General features: G+C 42.7%; 2 protein-coding genes across 3 annotated transcripts; one reads left to right on the top strand and one right to left on the bottom strand.

Annotated features, from left to right (window-relative positions):
- Positions 1 to 7,536: 7,536 nt before the first annotated feature.
- Positions 7,537 to 15,150, bottom strand: arrdc3a (arrestin domain containing 3a). Its single transcript, XM_084360329.1, has 8 exons — positions 14,618 to 15,150; positions 12,693 to 12,774; positions 12,434 to 12,581; positions 12,131 to 12,233; positions 11,675 to 11,931; positions 10,955 to 11,111; positions 10,717 to 10,859; positions 7,537 to 10,593 (listed from the first exon to the last, which is right to left on the bottom strand). Exons 1-8 carry the CDS (start codon positions 14,895 to 14,897, stop codon positions 10,525 to 10,527), a joined length of 1,239 nt encoding a protein of 412 aa, XP_084216455.1. The 5' UTR covers positions 14,898 to 15,150; the 3' UTR covers positions 7,537 to 10,524.
- A 132-nt stretch (positions 15,151 to 15,282) lies between these two features.
- On the top strand, positions 15,283 to 20,785 carry arsk (arylsulfatase family, member K). 2 transcript variants are annotated; one of them, XM_084359095.1, is made up of 9 exons: positions 15,283 to 15,349; positions 16,668 to 16,736; positions 16,925 to 17,054; positions 17,159 to 17,318; positions 17,646 to 17,928; positions 18,047 to 18,218; positions 19,263 to 19,487; positions 19,620 to 19,835; positions 19,922 to 20,785. In XM_084359095.1, the coding sequence occupies exons 2-9, from the start codon at positions 16,716 to 16,718 to the stop codon at positions 20,194 to 20,196; spliced, it is 1,482 nt and encodes a 493-aa protein (XP_084215221.1). In that variant the 5' UTR covers positions 15,283 to 15,349; positions 16,668 to 16,715; the 3' UTR covers positions 20,197 to 20,785. The 2 variants fall into 2 exon arrangements, with proteins under 2 accessions (XP_084215221.1, XP_084215220.1); XM_084359094.1 differs by lacking the exon at positions 15,283 to 15,349 and having other exon boundaries at positions 16,532 to 16,736.
- Positions 20,786 to 20,846: the final 61 nt, after the last annotated feature.

The following is a 20,846-nucleotide window of genomic DNA, read 5'->3' as shown; positions in this document are numbered from 1 at the left end:
CGCTTCGCATCAGACAGCCCGCCCTCCGCAGGCCCCGCTGCACCTGTTGTTTTTCAGGAGCGGGACACACAGAGGAGGGGAGGTGGGGAAGGAAGGGTGAGGAGAGGGGGTGTCTCTTGCTCCCTGTGACTCAGGAGAATCTGAGCAGGGACGGAGAGGGAGAGTTAAAGCTGAGCAGGGACTTTGAGAGGGAGCTGAAGGGGGGGGGGGGGGGGGGTCTGCAGCTATGCTATGAGTCAGCCGTGGCTAAAAAAGGAAACTGAGCGACTTCCACAGGGGACCAGCAGGGTAAAATAAGACAAGCGGTGAAACAGCATTCCTCAGCACGGCCTCTCATCCCCTTGAAACAGAACATAAGGTGACCAAGGACTTTTGGGAAGGAGTTTCATGAAAAGCACATCAAGTTTCACCTTGCATAATCATGCTTGATTTAGTCACTTACCCTCAGATATTATATTCTATATGCTGCAAATAGACCTATGGAAAAGCACTTTGAAGTAACTTAATCACAAGGGGTCTTAATTTCAAAAAGGTCATTAAGACAGCAATTAATGCAGACATATAATCAATTCACCACTTAAACTGGCAATAGATGGCCTTTTTGCTTTAACTCATCAGTATGAAGTAAATACTGATTGCACAGTGTAATGACGTATAGACTGGTTCCCTATAAACCTCGCCTTCACTATGCTATTCAGCCTGCCACAGGGCTGGATTTTACGAAATGCGGCACAGAGCAAGCGCGTCTGCCATTGTGCAACTAAAACAGGAAGAGCCATTGTTGTACTAGGTTTTCTATCCCCAGGTAACAACTGGAATAACTGTGGAGAAAAAGAAAAAGAGCCCCGCCGATGGGGGAGGAAGAGGGAGGTTGATAGGAACCGAGGTAAAACAAGAGTGAAAGGACGGGCATTCATTGATGGAGAGAGCTGGTGTGTCAAAGTCTGTTCCCCCGTTGATACGTGTTTCCCTTTTTTTCAGTCTTTTACCCCGAGTTGCTCTGCTATGACATTACAAAAACATGACTGGTCACTTGCAACGATGGTCCTGGAGCAGCATTAATTTTGATTTTCCTGGAACGACACCAACACAGCGATATCAGATCGTGCCACCACTTAACAAGGTATTAACTGCAACATCTTTGCAGTTCATTAGGCGGAATTTAAGCGTCTTTTTTTAGGTCTGCAACAGAATTTCACCCACTCTCTGCTCTGGAGCCAAATTCTCAGTGACATAACATAGTGTTACTGGGGAAGATATCTCCCATTCCTCCCCTCGAGCTCTCAGAATAGAGCAGAGCACTAAGCATTGCTCGCAGTGGTGAGGAAATGCAGTAATCTGAGTTGCACGGTACACCGCTTCACTTCACGTTGTGCGGTACATTTGACTGATGACTGACTTTGTTTCTCTCCTTGAGTCGCTGTCATGCAGAGTGCTCGGTGCTATCAGTCTTCCTGACATGGTTATGATAAGAATTGTCATCCCATGTAGCGTTGCCTGGGCCATCGAAGCAGCTTTGGCCTCTGCAAAGCATCTGGTGATGAGACGGGACTTAAGATGGAAACTTTTAGGAGTGAAAGAAAACAATGTGGATGTCATAAAAACAGAAAAAAATGAATTCCATGTGACTTTTTCCCTGTGGCCTGGCTCTGACAGGACCTTGAGTATTATAATTAGGCTTGACAAAGTGTTCTGTTTACCTTCTCTGTCAGGGAGTGTGAGCATGGCGGACATCCTGCGACTGCAACCGTATAGCTGTAGGCTTTCTAATCCCTCTGCAGCCTGAATAACAAAAATCGACTGACGTCATTCTCCGCTGCTCAGTTACAACTGCCACTCGAGGGCTCGGATCTACTCTCATCTTGTGTCTCACAAGTGCATTTGGAGATTAAGATGGCCCAGTTTAGTACATACAGTTTGTCTCTTTGGGCAATTAAAATGACACCTAATATTATCTCCTGTACCTTGAACCTGACCCGTTCCTTTAGCTACGTCTATTTTTGCCATTGCAAAAAGTGGTAGTAACGAGACTGTAGCAACAACAAGGTCCCGAACTTGTGCTGCGTAAAGAGTTGCAAACATGCCAGTGGAGTGCAAAGTGCTTGTGTGTGTTTGTGTGTGTGTGTGTGTGTGTGTGTGTGTGTGTGTGTGTGTGTGTGTGTGTGTGTATGTGTGTGTGTGTGTGTGTGTGTGTGTGTGTGTGTGTGTGTGCGTGCGTGTGTGAAGGATGGTTGTAGGTGGAATGCTGGCCATGCTGGGACTTTGGTATGGCGGGGATGGGAGTCCTGGCATGGGAACATAGCAGTGTCACTCCGGCTATCAGGTTCCTGTCCATACTAAACCTGGAGGGACACAACAGCCCATGAGGATATTTAAAAGGATTTTTAATTAGCACCATCATCATAGATACTTCGTCCATGTCTAGAGGCTGCTGCAACTGCTAGCCACAGCCGTTTTTCTCCTCTTTCTTTAACAAATGACATCTTTGTACACGATGGCACATCGGAGTGACGTGAGGACAGACTCAGGAGACTTGAAGCTGAGATTAGAAGAGGAATCTGACATCTGTCTTTCATGGAGGGACTAACTTAGATTCAAGCAGTCTAAAAACCAACAAGTGACATGTACTGTTTATGTGCAGCAGCTGCTGCTGACATGCACGCACTGTATCAACGTTCATATAAGATGTTATTGCAGTCAAACGTCATTGCACACATGTTGATGAGCGACAAAAGGTTCATCCTGACCTTCCCTCTCTCTGCTAATATGCAATTACAGAGAGGTCCTGCTTTGTGTCACGGTAAGTTTTTCTCTCTTCCAGCTGACCATAGTGGTGCATTCAGTGACGGTAAACAACTTGTTCCTGGCAAGGTCGAAAAACAGTCGGGCTTTCTGCGATGAAAAAGCAGCAGCCTCTGCTGTCAGCCTCCTCAAGCAGAAGTGCTTCAAACTGGAATGATCCAGCTGCCGAGAGAGAGATCATGAAGAAAAAGCCCTTGAGGAAAAAAAGAAAAAACTTGCTCCCCTCCTCCGCCTCCATTCAGTCTATCTGTAGCTCTATCCCTGTTCCTTTCTTTGTGCCCGATGAGAAAAACAGAGCGAGTCTGTACTCCAAACAGATGGAGAGCTGGCTGCAGTGCTGCTGCTGCTGCTGCTGTGTGTGTGTGTGTGTGTGTGTGTGTGTGTGTGTTTGAGTGTATGTTAGTGAGGGCTAATGAAAAACCTGATGTCTAATGACTGTGTTCCTTTTCTACAGGTTGTAATAACTAAACTCTAAAAAGTCATTCAGTGTCATTCCTGATTCTGTCTCTAATGGAACACCACAAGTCATCTGGCAGCCAGTCCTGATCCAATATGCAACTTACACAAGTGTGATGCAGACTTGATGAAAACTCAAAAACTCCGGTGCTCAAAGGTCCAGTGTGTCGAATTTAATGGGATCTTTTGGCAGAAATGGAATATCATTTTTAGAAATATGTTTTCATCAGTGCAATCACCTGAAACTAAGAATCACTGTGTTTACATTACCTTAGAATAAGCCCTTTATAGTGACAGAGGGAACAGATTTGCTACAGAGTCACACATGTTGCAGCACCATGTTTCTACAGTAGCCCAGAATGGATAAACCAAACACTGGCTTTGCAGAGGGCCTTTCACATGGAAGGCCTTTGTTGGGCTTTAAGCCTGTATTCAGAAGGTAGCTTGATAATGTGTATTGTCCGCTACAGGGATCCTATCAGAGAGCACAAGGTCACCATGCGTGGTTCAACTTCTTTACTCCGCTGCAAGGCAGTAACATGGGGGGCAGTAGTGAACAGACTTGACTTGCGGAGTATGGACTGGTAGCTGGAGAGATGCCGATTCGCCCCCTGGGCATTACCGAGGTGCACTTGAGCAAGGCACCATAATCCCAACTGCTCGTGGTGCCTCACATCTCTCCACACATTAAGGTCACGGTTACACATACCTGAATGCAAGAAAATTAAAATTGCCTGCAGTGCTGAATCTAGGCAGTGCAGGATGTGAGGCACATGGAACTCAGTTTGCTGGTTTGCAGTCAGTGTGAGGGGTCACCCACACACACTTCTTTGCTATCGGTTTTGGCCACGACTTCACCGGTCAAAGTTCACCAAAGTTGAACTCTGCGCAAAGATGCAGATTTGCTTCGCCACCCTATGCACCCCTTCACATGCTGAGAGTGGAAGTGAACGGGAGGTGAGTGTTGATTTTGTGTATAGAGTGAAAAAAGTGAATTTCCCTAATCGGAGATTAATAAAATGTTCTCCTTCTTCTAACGTAATTACAGACTGTCACATGCTGTACATAACTGAGGGAAATCATATGCAATATAATTCACATGGTCTCCGTACTGTGGGAATTCACAACAAGGGGTAATTCAATGATTGCAATCTGTCTGGACCTTTAAACTTTAACCAAAAATACATAGGGCATAAATCGTGATACTGTCTCAAATGTTCTAAGCTTAAGACGTGATTAATGTGCAGATGAGTTTGTGTGGTGAGACTGAATGACCTATGACCTACTATGCTCAGCCAGTTGAACACTGGTCAACAGAGTGCTGCAGCTTATCTAGCAGGTTACAATCTGGTCTGTGGCTTCTGGACAAGAAGGAAAAAAACAGAGCAATTAAATGATTTTGTACGAAGAAAAAGAAGAATTGCACTGATTGGTTACATGGGCTCACACATAAAATTGTTTTTTGGTTTAGAATAACCACAAAAACAACTTCAGAAATGTGGATAAATGGATCGGATTAGATTCTTGGAGGGATATGACGCGTGTCCCAGGACTGCTGGAAAGTGGTGACTTTTCTTGTGGAACTTTTTCTGTTGCTTCATTCGGCAAATAAGTTATGAAGAATTAATGTGTGACACAAAGCTGTGACAAAAACACAGAAGCGTGTGTGTTAATGATAACTAAACAGCTAACCTCTGGATGAACTGGATGTGACTTTAAATCATTTACATGTTGTTTTCAACAGATGTTCATCAAGCGTGAAGTGGTTTGTGTGTGTCGTTATTTTCAGGGTGATTTTATGATGCCAGGAGAATAAATATTTGTATTCCTCTAAGATGACATGCACGACAGGATATTACACTTTGCTGGCTTTAATTAAACAGCAGTCAAGTTTATTAAGTCATATCCTTCACTGTGAATCCGTTCCTGTATAACATTTTCAGACCTTTCACAATAATGGTTGTTCCATTGTTTCGAGGAATGCGTGGGCTCACATCGATGCCGTGCTCCATGCCTCAGTGCAGAGATGTGTGTGTGTGTGTGTGTGTGTGTGTTTTTGTATTATGTCACAGTGATGATGTGGCACTGGCAAGCAGACGTACGGGGGCCTCAGTCCAAGCCTCCCCGTCCATGCTGAACGTGCCTGGTCACAGCAAGCTACTGAGAACCTCTGGATCACAGGGGCTTCTGGGTAGTGGGATTAGCTGGTGAGAGGAAACAGCTGAGGCCTGTGTAGCGTCAGCACTTGCTAATCAACGCTCCCACCGCACACACATGCATGCACGTCGCCCCAATCTATGCTCTCCCTCAATAATCCCCTCCTCCTTTTTTTTTTTTTTTTTTTTTTTACAATCCACAGGGGTCAGACACCCACAAAGGCCTGGGACCACAAAAGTCAAAGGGGGCTGAGGGGAGGAGGGGACTGAAGTGCTTGGTCAAAGCTGACGGGGCTGCTGAGTCATCACTGATGCTGGTTCAAACTGATAATGTGCAAGAATTCCCAGCAGAGTTGATGAGCTGTCATTTTGTATTTAACACATCAGCTTCAGTTCAAAGTTGAGAAGGGGTTTGTCATTTCTTTACATGACATTTAAATTAAAAAAAACCCAGCCGGGTTCAGTTTTGCAATGGCAATGACGTTCATGCTTTTCAGAAGTCATCCTGTGCATTTCATTCCAGACCGACCATCTAAAGCTCACGCTCGTACTTTACAACAAAATCAATTTGCATGAAACTGGGTTTGATGTAATGCAAAGGTCGATACACTGCGAGTAAAATCGATTGGCTGCTTACAAAACAGACTTTTGGACGTTATAAATAGGTCATGTGTGGACAGACTGAGAGCAGCCATATATATAGATAGAGAGCTGCAACCTATGCAAGTTAAACATTAGCCTGACACAAATAAAGCTATAAAAGACTACAAAATCGCTCAGGGATCGGTAATATGTGTTAGGTAATTGTTAAAACATTTGCGCGAATAAGACTTTAGTGAAGAAAAGAGCTTAAAGTCAACAAAAGGTAATGATTTAATGCTTGAACAGTGTATGAGGAATGACATTGAAGTCTTGTTCTATGTCCTCCACCATTCAGTAGGGATCAATAAATCACGTGTTTATCTGTATGTCGACCTGTGACTGTCGTTAACTCGGCCTGTGGCCCTCAACCAGTATAAGGTTTCACTGAGACTTTCCTAGAGAGGGGTGCTGAGACTCGCTCATGCTTCTTACGACAATAACTTTACTTCACCATGACTTCAACAGCTAACCCCATCATGGTTTGTTGTGTAAATGTATTGTATTGTGTATTATACTTGATTTCGTTTTTGAATGCTTTTATTCCCTTGGTTCTTGGATTTTCCTTCTGTCTGTTTTTCCATTAAATCTTGCTTTTTGTTTCACCATTCGTCAGCATTCGGGTCCTTATTCGTGTGACCTGAACAGACCCGGCCTGGTCAGTATTAAAAGATCTGCTCTGCAAATTCAAAACCATCTGATTTGAGGGACATGAACTTCAATAAAAGAAAATGAGCCTGTAATATAAGTTAAGGAGACTCTGAGTAAATTACTTGGCACTCTGAATCACTCAGACCTGAAGCAGTCCCATAATTCACATAAGTGGCACTTAAGCAGAGGAAAAAAAGTGCGGCTTTTTTCTCTCTTCTGAGGAATCCCAATTTAACCTCTGGAAACTCTGGTCACTAGAGACCAGTGTGGACATGTACAAACAGACTGAAAAGAGGAGTAAATCCTGAGGTCTAGGGGTCATTATTGTATCATTTTGGGGACAATAACAAGATATTTCTGTTGACTCTCTGGCAAATGCCTCAAAAATACTTAAAATTTGAATAAAAGTGTAATTAATTTTATTACTATTTTTGGATTAAAGAATGGCTTATTCTATGAAAGTCTTTGGGCTTTACTATCATGTAACTTTCTGCAAACAAGAGGAGGCACAGTACATGAAACCACCTCCAGGGGCAGTGTTGTACTAGTTATTAGAGGATAATCTGTGTCCAGCACAGTGGCACCCCGCATGCTTCTAATCTGAAGCTGTCCTGACCCAAATAAAAGAGTTTTCTATCAGTGAAAAGCAGCTGGTAATGATTAATCATCTGCAGCTTCATTCTAACTCTGTTTGCAGTTCAGTTAAAAGGGAGGTTTTGTCGTAATTCTGTCAAAAATCAGTGCTCAGACAAAGGAAAGGCTGAAGTTATTTAAGATTATTATTGTAATAAACTTGTGTTCAGTCTTGCATAAAAATTCAAATCACAGTCCATTGTAATTTAGAACAAAACGTTTATTCAAATCAAAAGGAAGAACTAGACAAAAGGTTAAATCATTCAGAACATAGTATATTCATAGAATATCTATACATCGTCATGATAAACAGACAAAAAAAGATAGTAACATACAAATGGAGAATGAAGAAAATTCAGTGAGTGATATTGCACTTTGTTTCTAAAATGTTTCAGATACCGTCTCCCAGGTTCTTTATCTCTGAACATTTCAGTTCCTGCCTTTTATTAGGGCAGGAGTTTAGCTTAGTTTTGACACTGGACTTCTCTGAGGCCCAAGCAAATGGACTATGGAATTGACCAACCTGAAACAAATATGTAAGCTTATTCATAACCGTGTAGCTTGATTCAGTTTCCCTAGGATAATATCCAAACAAACTGCAAACAAATAGAACAGGAAAGAAGATGAGTTAACTGTGGAAGAAGCAGTTTGTCTGCTGTTATCTAAATGTTTCTCAGAGGGGGGGGAAGGGTGCTGATCAACAGCTGCCACCCCCAGGCCTGAGGGGGATCAGAGTGGTCAGGGAGACTAACTCAGAAAGGTTGCTTTAAAAACTAGGAAGCAAACTAAACCAATGCCCAGAAATACATGAAAAAAATAAAATAAAAATCAGTCAACCGCCATCAGCTTCAGAAAAATAACACAGTCGAGAGACCTGTCCAGGATGCCTTTTTTTTTTTTTAAAACACTTGCTTCTTAAGGACTTTTTTTTTTCTCTTCCCTTTTTGTCCTTTTTGAATAAACATGGAAAGGTCTACAACACACAGATGTGTACGAACATAACAAAAAGGAGAACAAGAGTTTAACGTAGACGCCGGAAGATGAAGAATCATGATCAGGTCTTTTCTGTGTCAAGGCCACTAAGATAAGATCACTTTAATAATCTGCACTTTGTCGATCACTGTCAGAAGCCGTATATTTAGTTTAGTTGCAGCTGGATCTCGATAAGAGCGTGCGCACACACACACACAAACACGCACACACACACACATACAAACTGGTGTCAGCTACATTTAAAATGTAAACTTAGAAAAAAGTCACTAATCTTAAAAAAACGTCAAATAATGCATTAATGTCCTACACAACACTGCTTTAATGAAAAATCCTTGTTAACGTGGTTAGTACCAGATGGTTTTTCTCCAGACCTTCACCATTGAATGCTTTTTTTTTTTTTCTTATTTTCTTATCAAAAAAGTGCTGCTTTTTTCTCTTGACTATGACAAACCTCTGTTGCAGCTGGTCTTTTGCGTTGAATGAGTTAGAAAACCAATGTATTACTCATGTCAACCTACTACTACTTGTTCTGACCAGTCTCAACAGAAGTTTAGCAACGTCCCCAGCTTTTGGTTTGTGCTGGGTTTGCTCCTTTAACACAGAAGCAGTGATTTTTTTTTTTATAGCTAGCATTCTGGCTTCACTGGTCTGGTAAAATCAAACTGCTTGTTGGATGATCTGGGCAAGTGCAGCAGGACAAAAAGGGAATGTGATTCATCTCAGAAAGCTGCCTTGCTTCTCTGCAGGTCTATTCTGTCATTTTGGTAGTTTAAAAAATAAAAAATAAAAATCTTCATTAATTTCAACAGTGCGATTTAAAACAAAACCTAAAACATTTTTTTTTTCTCTTTTTTCCAACCGTTTGGCAAGTGAGAAGACCACCTGAGACAGTGCTTTTTTGGGGGCAGTTATGCAAGCCTGGCTTGCCCTGAGATTAGGAGTAGAGGAGCTGCAGGCAATTAGGGTGAGGCGAGTCCCTCCACATTGTACCACCCTCTCTGTTTCACACAAACACACAGCGTTCACACACGGACTCACACGTTTTCTCTTCAGCTACAATTTGAGTGGCAAATGCAGGTCTGCAACCCTCCTAGTCCAAATCCAGAGCAACCTCAACACAAAAAAGGCTAAAAGCTATTCTATGATTGGAGCTAAATACAAAAACAGAAAAACAGAACTAAACTAAAAAGCGGAGGGAAGCCACACTTGGATCCAAGCTGAGGAGGCAACATCATCAAGAGCTTCCAGATGGAGATAGTGTGCTGCAGTTGTAGTAAAAGTCCAGTCTAGTTGTTGTAAGTCACTGAGGAAATGTCATAAAGGAGAAAAAAGAAAGTTCTTAAACAGCTTAAACAAATTCAGTGCATTGTTCTCGTCCTTTTCAGTCTTTTTTTTTCCAAAATCAAATCCTGTTCTCAGCGCTGCTCAAAAGTTATGCAGATGAAAGTCTTTAAGTTAAGCCTGCAGTCTCATATTCTTAGTCTGGTGCGTTACAAGGCTGAAACCAAACTATTAGTGATTTTTTTTTTTTTTCAATTCTCATTAAACGGAGCCACACAACTCAAGTAAAGAATAAAATGTGCAAAACAAAATTCCAAATGAGGCAGGAGGACCTAGTCTTTGCTCTATAGTTGACCGCTGCCGCTGAATGCTTTCATTCATACAGACTATGGTGGTTAGAACGTTGTTGTTGTTGTTGTTGTTATTTTTCTCTCTTCATCCCGTTTATCTTTAGGTGATTCTGCTGAAGTCTGGACATGATTAGTCCTGCCCTTTGTGTGAGGAGCCATGTCCTTATGTGCCATGAGTACAGAAGAATCAGGGGTTAAAGAGGAGCTTGGCAGGCTGAGCCCTGCTGATTCTTCCTCGTCACTGTCAGTCACTATCAGCAGGGCTCTCGCTACCAGTGGGGTTTTTCATACAGACTGAATATGTGTTCGTCTGTACATATCCAACCCCAAACTAGTGACTCCTGTTTCTCTCGCTGAGGGAAGGCAGGAACAGATTTGTCCAACCCAACTCAACTGTGGGTATTTGTCCAAGTCTTTGTCGGTTGGTTGGTTGGATACTTTTCTCTTGATGTCAACAGCGTTGTGTGAACGCTGTTGTTGGAGAAAAATAAACAAAGCTGAGCCTTGCAGGCAGGTTTTCTTTGAGCTCCCCGAGTCGCTCAGGGGAATTTCAGGAGCACCCTTCAGCGTGATGGACAGGCATCGAGCCGGCGCTCCTCTGTACGGCTGGCATGATCTGGGTTAGGATCGATCTGGAGTGGAGAGGAGAACAGAAAAAGAGGGTTTATTTAATGAAACGCAGGTCTAATTTAATTCAGTCTTGTAATAGAAAAATAAATGGACAAATGCTTTGCTCCGTTTCATTTGGTGCTTACCTCAGAGTACAGAGGAGGAGGCTGGAAGCGGAACTCGTGGATGTAGGCGAAGAGAGGTCCGTCCAGCTCCTCACGGGCTGCTGGAACATCCAGACTGCTCTGCCTCTGCTCTTCTGTTACAATTTCTGCATAGCTTGGAGGAGCTGCATAGGAAGAGCAAGCCACATGTTAGCATTCAAGGGAATTATTCTCAGACTACAGTAACAAATCTGAATCGTGACCTTGAGATCCAACCTACCTTCAGGCCTCTCAGGCAGACCCATGCCCAGCCAGCTCATGCTGCACTGGCTGCTGACGCTGGAGGTACGGGAGCCGAAGGGGTGGAGAGGGATGGTTCCGATGACCAGGGGCAGGTTCAAGGACAGGTTTATCGCCCCAGGGATGTCCACGTATACCTGAGCACAGACATGAGGAGGAGGTTATTATATGCAAGTCATTCTGACGGTGTAATAAATGTGCTGCCGTGTAGTAAATAACGGGCTCTGGCGCTGAGCATTCAGCATGAAATGAGACAGCTTTTTAAAGTATGCGAGTCAGGGCTAAATGGGTTGTGCAGTCATTCAACAATATGTGGGTCGATGTCTTGAGGTTGAGTGCTTATGCAAGGTAGAGCCCTCGACTGGTGGCTGTCTGTTCGCAAGGTAAAGAGGTCATAAGCACCCTCAAGGCAGGTGTTACTAAAGATATTCTGGGCTAATGCTCTTAGCAGCATGTGGAGATAACACCTGGTGCAATCCAAGGCCAAGATTTGGCAGTGGGAGCTGAGTCAGCCGGGTCTTTACCTGGAGAGTTACTAGCTTACTAGGAATTATTGATTCTGTACGGATAACGGTGCCGAGTAACAGTGAGTACAAGAAGGCAGAACAGCTTATCAATGTGTCAATGCAGGTGATGACTAGACAGGGGCCATGTGTTAATCAAAAAGAAGGGGCAGTTAAGAAAAAGTAAGTGTACTCACCATGAGGGAGTACTCCACTCTGATGATGCTGCAGTCCAGGATGGAGGGTGACACAGGTGGGATCTTCAGCATCTTGCCGCTCCAGGTCTCAGTTTTGCCCGAGGACAGAGACTCTCCCCGAAGGTTGGCCACCAGCTGCTTGACCTCCTTCGTCTTTCCTTTGGCATAGAAGGTCTGGGTCTGGTAGATGGCTGCCTTTGGCACCACCATGCGGGATGAGCAGTTCTCGATCTCTGCAAAGATCTGGATTGACTCTCCTGCAGAGTTCAAGAGGGTAAAGGAGAGGTGAATTAGAGTTTATTTTTGTCTCAGTCAACTGTAATCATCTTATTAATTCAGGGTGTAATGACGTGATGAGCAGCGATCTGCAGAGTGTGATACTTTCATGAACTTATCTGGTTAATGGATGACTAATAAGATTATCAAATGCATTATTAATCATTAACTTATTCTCACCTGGGGTGTATCCCTTCCTTTCAATTTTGGCACTTAGGGAAATAGGACCTGAGGTGCAGAACCAACAGCAAAGCGTCTTGTCTTTCGTGCCGGCCTGTGGTGACTGAAGAAAAAGAAAACAGATGCATTAGCAAATTATCTTCATATTCCACATCACAGCCAAATAAAAAATGGGTCAATAATGATGTATATGCTACTCTGTCCCCGCTATCCGTGTGGTTATCAGTCAAAACTGGACTACATTTTCACTTAGACACTCAATCGATGGTGAAAGACTCCCAGGGCTGCTTCAAAAAGACTCACCAGCAATAATGGAGTGTTGATGTCAATGTGCTCAAAGACTGTAAATTCCTTCTTGGTCTTCATGGGCAGGAGCCAGGGCCTGTGGAGTTCTGCCTTTACCCAATAGCGCACACTGCCGTGCTTCCCTTCAAAGGAGGTAGCCAGAGGTCTACAGGAAAGAGGAAAGAAGGGGAAAAGAAGAGAAAGGGGTTATTTTAACTGTCACAAGCTCACTGATGCTATAACTAAATAATGACGGTAATGATGAGTTTCATCTTACGTCTGTGGAAGCTCGAGGCTGAATGCATACTCATGTCTTCCTGAATGGATAGTGGTGAGTCCTTCCTCGGAGTTGTCATCGTCTGAAAAACAAGGAGGACAAGATTCCAAACACATGTATACCATACCTGGGAAAAATGCTCTACGAAGGCATCTGAAAGTCATACCAAAAAACACAGGGTGGGGGAGACAAAAGAGAATAAAGGGATTTTACTATCATATCTGTCTGTGATAAATTAGTGTATTGAGAGAAAAGCAGCATCTAAGTTGATTGAGGTGGTAGAAACTGAGCGTGCAAGATTGTGCTCTGTGGACAAAGAGCTGCCGTTAGTGATGGCAACACATATGCTATGATGGGGAAAACCCTGGGTTACATGGGGCAACAATAAAGCCTATTCGGTGGGTAAATCTGTCTCACTAACAAGGACTAATTTGTTTTGATCTCTGGATTTAATTTAAAAAAAATGCTCTCTTGTTTTTCAGAGGGAGGAGGGGACGCTTTTAGATCGTCAAGCTGCGCGTAAAATGTTTTATTTTTTATTTATAAAAAAATATACAATAATATTTTTTTCATCAAAACATCAAGAGTGCGTTTATGAAGAGCTGTATGGACAGGCCGGGTGTGCTTCTGCCAGCTCAGCACTCCCTCCCCCTCGCAGCAGCAGCAGCAGCAGCAGCCGTGTGGTAAACAAGTGCGGAGCTGTCAGTCAAACGGCAGACTCCAGCAGGAGGAGACCGGCCGAAACCGGTGCGAGCAGCTTCCCACAGCCGCTCTGCTCTCATTACGCATTCACTGTGCGACACCGCAGCGGGCGCTACTACCGCCAGCCTGCCTGCTCCCCCCGCACACGCACACGCACACACCTGCAGCTCACCACCGCTTAAATCCACCTCACCATCACTGGATCTGTTTTTATAAAAGAGCTTGTAATGAAGTAGGAATGCAGTTCGTGTTTGCAACGACCCGTCTCTCCATTTAAACCCAGTTTTGCTGAACAGTTTGCCTTCAAAATGACAGCTGGCGTCACACGCCCACCAGAAACTACGAAAAGGTGTTGCGGACGCACGAAAAGCTGAGAAAAGACGCCGAAATACCGACCAGTCTGCGGATAAATCGGCACCGTGTGTGTTTTGACATGTCTCGAGCACAAAACAGCTGACAATGAAGCCAAACTCGACGTTACGTGACAGAAGACTCGTGCAAAATATGATGTGTTACACGGAAATAAAGCAGCAACTCCCAATAAATCAGGAAAATGGACCTACAGGTGCTTGATCGACTCTTTCTACATTGCAGGTGTCTTAATTAAAAAGTTGCAGAATCCTCTGTCAGTCTCTGCATGACGGTGATGTCATTGGCCACACATGAGCACCTCAGCCAATGACGCGCGGCCGAGGGAGGGGCCATGCGCGTCGCCCCGCCCTCCCCAGCTCCAGTTTTCTGAACAGGATTGAACCGCTTTGAACAATGGGTGGAAACTTAAGAGAAGCTACAAAGAAACAGCCATTATGATGCTTTTCTCGACTGAAAATGTGTGTCAAAGCCTCGGACACACCATCGCAAGGTGTTCGTCTATCGACCCGTGTCTCAAAAATGGAGAATAATTGTCGTTTTCCACTTCAAATATCCTGAAAAACACTTGTCTGAGCTGCTGTCATTCATTCTGACACTTTGACACGAGCGACCAACGATGGAGCTGAATCCAGCCAATGTCACAGAAAACATTTGTACCAACAACCACCACAAAAAGAGGCTACACAATTACAGTGATCAATTCCTATCATGTGTGTGTTTTCTCCATCGTTATCTGTGTTCCTGACAACAGCATCCTCCAGTGAGCCTCATCCCCAACCAGCACAAAGAGCATCTCACAGTCAGTTTCTCTAAAACTTCTGCTAAAAACCACCAAATAAAAACTCTCTTACCTCTCTCGTGTCCAATCAAGATATCTTTGTGATTTAGATATTCCACTTCTTCTGTGTAGTTTTGCGTGTAGGCAGTGTTGGATCCAGCATTTCTCGATTCAGTCCAACGAACTTTTGCAAATCCTTTTGCGTGGATCTTGAGAGATTTCACGCGGATTTCTCCCGTGACTTCGATGACCACCCTCCCTGAGACGCAGTCCCCGCTGGAGAAAACGGGAACGTTGCTGTCATTGAGACAGTCGTAGCTTACTGTGAAGCTCTTTACCTTTCCTAGCACCATGGTGGAAAGAGATAGGCTACAGAGACCTTGAAATACAAAAAGAGTCTGTGAAAAAATAATCTCATATGAAAAAGAGATGCAGTTTGTAGACACTGATCAGTATCTCTGCCCTGCACGAAGCAGGAGGCACGATCAGTGGCTTCTTTGCGAGCAGTTCATTGAGATGTGTGATGGCTGACTAACAGCAAAGGATGCTGTTATCATCCGCCTCTCTGCGAGTTGGTCTCCAGTCAAAGACAAGGAAACCCCCGTAGCTCAGCTCACTTTAAGCGACGGGCTGTGTGAAAAACAACCTTGGGCGCATGCGCAAGGGCTCCACTGCCCCCTCCTTCCGCCTTCTGGAACAAGGCAGAGCGAAGTGTGGCGGAGAGCCAGATGACAAGTTTGGTCAAACAGCTGAAAGACTGCACAAAGAAAATGTTCACAGTAGTTGAACAGGCGAGATTTAACAGGTTATTAATATATTGTTATATATTTTATATGTATTTAAAATTTCCTGACTTTCATATAAGGAAACATCTTTGCTGATCGAACAATAAAAAACACATCCACTCTTCATACTATGTGAATATATCCAATCACCTCACTGTTCTCTTATACAGCTTCAGCCTCATGTCCAGGGATATGTCTCAAGTGTCTGCCCCTTCAGCTCTGATATAATCGATACAGAGGCTCACTTGAACCTCCACATCCATGTGCAATCAGCAGAAAACAAGCTGAATGTTGCATGATGCCTGCAGCACTTGGATTGATGTGTACTATGTAGGCCTTATATTACGACTCTAGAGGGAAGAGTGTGAGCAGACTCCCCAGAAACGCTTCCCCATACATTCATCTCCCACATATGTTGTTTTGTATAATATCCATGCATGTATATAATGGGGGGTTGGGATCTCTCATTGTGCTGAACTCACGTTTACACAACAACAACGCTGATGTTTGAAACGCCACCTGGCGGCCATCAAGGCTTCTACAATGAGCTGCAGTGTCACCTGTTGAACGCTTTCAACAAACAATTCACAACTGCGAAACAACACTTTTCATTCGAGTTCTCTGTGATTATTCACAAGGTGCTACATCAATCCAGTAATAAGGCGATAAAACATCCTCACCATGGTGGTACCCAACTTAAATTGGGCGTTTGATTAAGATCCATCATTTAAACCAAATAATAAAGAATCATATTCCTTGCTACCTCAAATAATCTTAAAAGTGCATCAGTTGCAGTCACATGATTTAAAGTTTGATTTCACAAGTTATTAATCTAACTAAGTATTAGGTTTCTCACACACATAGTCCAGCTGTGATCGTGACAGTGTCAGCTCAGCTTAACTGCATTATTGATGTTTTGATAAAAGATGGATGCTGCCCTCTAGAGGTCCCACTTTGTAATCACATGCTTAAAAACGTATTCATCCTCATTTCTAGATCATTTTTCGAGGTGATTTTTGTAATGATTGGTGGCAGTTGTGATGAGTATATAAATAACTCTTCATGTTAATAAGTTATCTGTCTTTTCCACTTCACATCAATCAGCACAGCTGGACTACTTCATTACGACAAACTCTTATTTTGAAAGCGTAACCGGGATGTACATGTGAGTTCCTCAAACGGGAAAATAACCATCGCTCGCAGTCAGAGAGGAACACTGTTTGAATGTCTCTCTGTCCAGACAAATCCCTTCTTTTGAAGACAACAAATCACCCAATTTGAAGGCGGTGCAGCGCTGTCATCAATATGAAAGCCTTGGCTTTGATTCTCCTGTTTCAGATTTATGGTCAGAGTTTGTGCCAAAATGCAACCAGGCCCAACATTGTGATGGTGATGAGTGATGCATTTGTAAGTATGAGTTAAGTTAAAGTACCGTGCTTAAGTTGTGTAAACAAAAATAGTTTGTGGTTATACCTTTAAAGCACAAAATAATAGATTTAAACATATGGAGATGCTTATTTTTGTCATATTTTATCTGTTTGACTGTTCATTTCTGTGATTTTGCAACTAAAATGTCAGTTTTCTTTTTTCTACAGGGTGGGCGATTGACCTTTGACCCTGGCAGCAGAGTTGTGCAGCTCCCTTATGTAAACTACCTCAGGGAGCTTGGTACAACATTCCTCAACGCCTACACTAACTCGCCCATCTGCTGCCCTTCAAGAGCAGGTAAGTTACCCTTTCAACTCCAACTGTAAAGACACTGCGGTGATTAAGTTGGTCATACTAGTGTTATAATAAATGTATTTCATCGGCGTAATCTTTGTTCTCAGCAATGTGGAGCGGTCAGTTTGTTCACCACACTCAGTCATGGAACAACTACAAGTGCCTCGATGCTAATGCGACAACATGGATGGATTTGCTGGAGGCCAATGGTTATCTTACCAAGATGATGGGCAAGCTGGACTTCACCTCAGGGAGTCACTCTGTCAGGTAGGCAGACACTGTCAGCACTGTGGATAAGAGTGGCTGTAAAATTGTGCCTGTATCTCGGATAAGAGACATAAATAAATAAAAAGGTGTTTCAAATAAAACATCTTAATTGATCTTTAATTATTCCTATTCACCAAACTAAGATCAATATAACACATGCACGCAGCATGATAAATAGGCCACAATGTACTCTGTATGTGGGCAGCTATTTTCCAGATCAACATGAATCATTTGTTTTGATGCTTGTCCTCACATGTTTTGTTCCACTTCCCATTATCTGCGCCTCTGCCTGCTTCTTGTAAATCTTTGCATGTGTCACTCCTGCAGTAATCGAGTTGAGGCCTGGACACGAGATGTTCAGTTCCTCCTGCGCCAGGAGCCCAGACCTGTTGCGCAACTTGTTGGGAACATGTCAACAATGAGGATCATGAGAAAAGACTGGGAAAACGTAGACAAGGCTACACAGTGGATCCACCAGAGAGCTGCACCCTCACACCAGCCCTTTGCTCTTTATGTTGGCCTCAACTTACCTCACCCCTATAAAACTGAATCCATGGGGCCCACAGCAGGAGGATCCACCTTCCTTACCTCACCATACTGGCTGGGAAAGGCATGCTTTGTCTTTGTGCATTTCTTGAATGTTTTTGTCCCATCATTGCAGCATGGGATTGCAGTATGTTTATATATAAATCACTCTAAAATTTTAAGTTCCTTTTTTACAAACACAGGTGTCTTCTGAGCTCATCACTGTTCCTAAATGGCTGCCTCTGGCTTCCATGCACCCTGCTGACTACTACTCCACCTTCACCAAAAACTGCAGCGGTGTTTTCACTGAGGAGGAAGTCAGAAGCATAAGGGCCTTCTATTATGCCATGTGTGCTGAAGCTGATGCCATGCTGGGTGAGTTGACAGCAGTAATTCACTGAGGAACAGTCTGAACAAGCAGGAGGTACTGGGTTTGACAGCTGTCTTTGAGAGTAACCCTGGTCTTTTGGAGACACAAAGATGGCTCGGATTCAAATCAAACTCTGCTGCCAAGATAATGAAGCAGACCAAACCTCCAAGGAGCAGATTGTTTGCTCAGGCTCACAGATCCAAACATGCACTGTTGGAAAGAAAAACATGAGTAAGCATTGTTACCACATCCCAATATGGACAAAAAATTCTAAGTACTGACGTAAAGTAGTCTTAGAGAGAGACATTTTGTGACAGCCAGTGTACCACTGGCTATAAAACGAGGCGTAGCATTACAGTGATGGATTTTAAACACAGAGTTTCTTTAGCAGTACTACTGTTGATTTAGTGCTATCTGTTAGAACATTTCGCTACCTTCACTTGAATTACTTCAGTAAAAAGGCCCTCAATAAGTACAGGCTGAAACCAAAAAAGTAAATGCTTTTTAAAGCTAGTAAAAGCATAGTTTACTGTTAATAAGTGTATAATTAACTTCAAATAAACACATAATAAAGTAACTTAATAAAGCAACAAAAACAGTTTATCAATCACATGAAAGGGAAGTTAATTAAATTCAATAAATGTGTTGTACAAAGTGTTTGTAATGCTGTTATAAACAATTATAGGGAACTAATAAAGCTTATATGAATGTTTTAGCAACGTTAACAAGTTTCTTATGAGTGCCTTTAAATGTTTTATAATTTAACAATAAATGTGTTCATGAAGTTATTATTAAAGGTTATATACTTAACAATACGTTGACAAGCATTTGATATATTAATGTCTTGTAATAGGTGTTAGTTAGTAGGTAATAAGGCACTTATAAGGGCCACATTACCTATTAACTAACACCTAATACAAGAATGTTAATATGAAGTATTACCCAATGTCATCCTTTCACTGCTGTTTGAATAATGTCTTTGACTGAATGAAGAAAACATCCAGAAGCAGCTCAAAGCTTGCTCTGTGTCTCCAACACTGTCTCAACAGGCCAGGTGATTTCAGCTCTGAGAGAGACTGGCCTGCTCAACAACACTGTTGTGATCTTTACGGCCGACCACGGAGAGCTGGCCATGGAGCACCGGCAGTTCTACAAGATGTCAATGTTTGAAGGCAGTTCCCATGTTCCCCTGCTGATCATGGGACCTGGGCTGAGGTCTGGCCCGCAGGTCAAGCAGCTTGTGTCTTTGGTGGATCTCTATCCCACTGTGCTGGGTAAGGAAGAAGACAGAAAACAGAGGAATAAAATGTCTGTTGTAGATTGTAAATCATTTGAAGAATAAAAGCAATGGTAGATGTTGATTTAATATTTTTCAAAGTGATGTAACACACTTTTATATTTTGCAGACATTGCTGGTATTACACCAGTGGGTACTCTCAGCGGCCACTCGCTTCTTCCTTTGCTAACCAAGGCCAGCGCTTTTTCCAAGAAGCAACATCCAAACTGGGTTCTGAGTGAATATCATGGTTGTAATGTCAATGCCTCTACATACATGCTCAGAAGTGGCCGGTGGAAATATATTGCCTATGCAGATGGCCTGAGTGTCCCCCCACAGCTTTTCGGTGAGTTTTCATATGCTTTCAAGAAGATACAAACAGTCATAAAACTGTGGCTGTGTTTGATTGTTGGTACTCTTTCTGTTTTGCAGACTTAACACTGGACAAGGAAGAACTTCATAATGTAGCTCCCAAATTCCAAGATGTGCGGGCGCATCTGGACAAGCTTTTGCGCAGCATTGTAGATTATCCAAAAGTCTCTACAGCTGTCCACCTCTACAACAAAAAAGCTTTTACAGCGTGGCGCAACAGTTTGGGGAGAAACTACAGCCAGGTCATTGCTAACCTCAGGTGGCATGTGGATTGGCAGAAAGACCCATTAGCCAATGAGAAAGCTATTGACAAGTGGCTCAATGACTCTCTTTGATATTATTTATGGTTGTAATGATGGCTAACTTTAAGGTGTTTGTCTTTTAATGAGCTGGACTCATATTCAAGCCTGGATTGTTACTCTCTGACAATCAGAAACCATTGATGCCTGGTTCTGCATCTCTTAATGATATTTATACTATAACAGCTTTAGAGATGGATAATCTTGGAGTCTTTTTTTTTTTTTTTTTAAATGTCCTAAACTCAAACTCTGAGACTTTTACTTATATGCCAGATCTCATCACTATCTCCAAACAAAAAATGTCAAAATTGCCCAAAATGATGTCTTGAAATTGCTTCTTTTGTCCAACCAACAGTGAAAGACTCTTTATTTACCATCATACATGACAAAAGAAAGCAATTTTTTTTGTACATTTCTGCTTGAAAAATTACTTTAAAGATGAATCTATAATTTACATAGTTGGCAATTAATTTTCTTTCGATCGACTTACTGATTAATTAACAGATCGTTGCAGCTTTATTCCACAGAGACTTTGAGCAGGAATTGTAACTTGACCATGATGTGTATTCAGTTCCTTCCTTTATACATCTCTTCATTCATTATTTGTTTTGCAAATAAATAAATATATTTTGCTCACTTTTGTATTGATGTGTAGTTGTTTTTACTTGTGTCTGAAAACACTGTAG

This window comes from Pagrus pagrus (genome assembly GCF_965226575.1).
Source record: "Pagrus pagrus genome assembly, chromosome: 8".
NCBI classification, from domain to species: domain Eukaryota; kingdom Metazoa; phylum Chordata; class Actinopteri; order Spariformes; family Sparidae; genus Pagrus; species Pagrus pagrus.
This window is presented reverse-complemented; position numbering and strand designations above follow the sequence as displayed.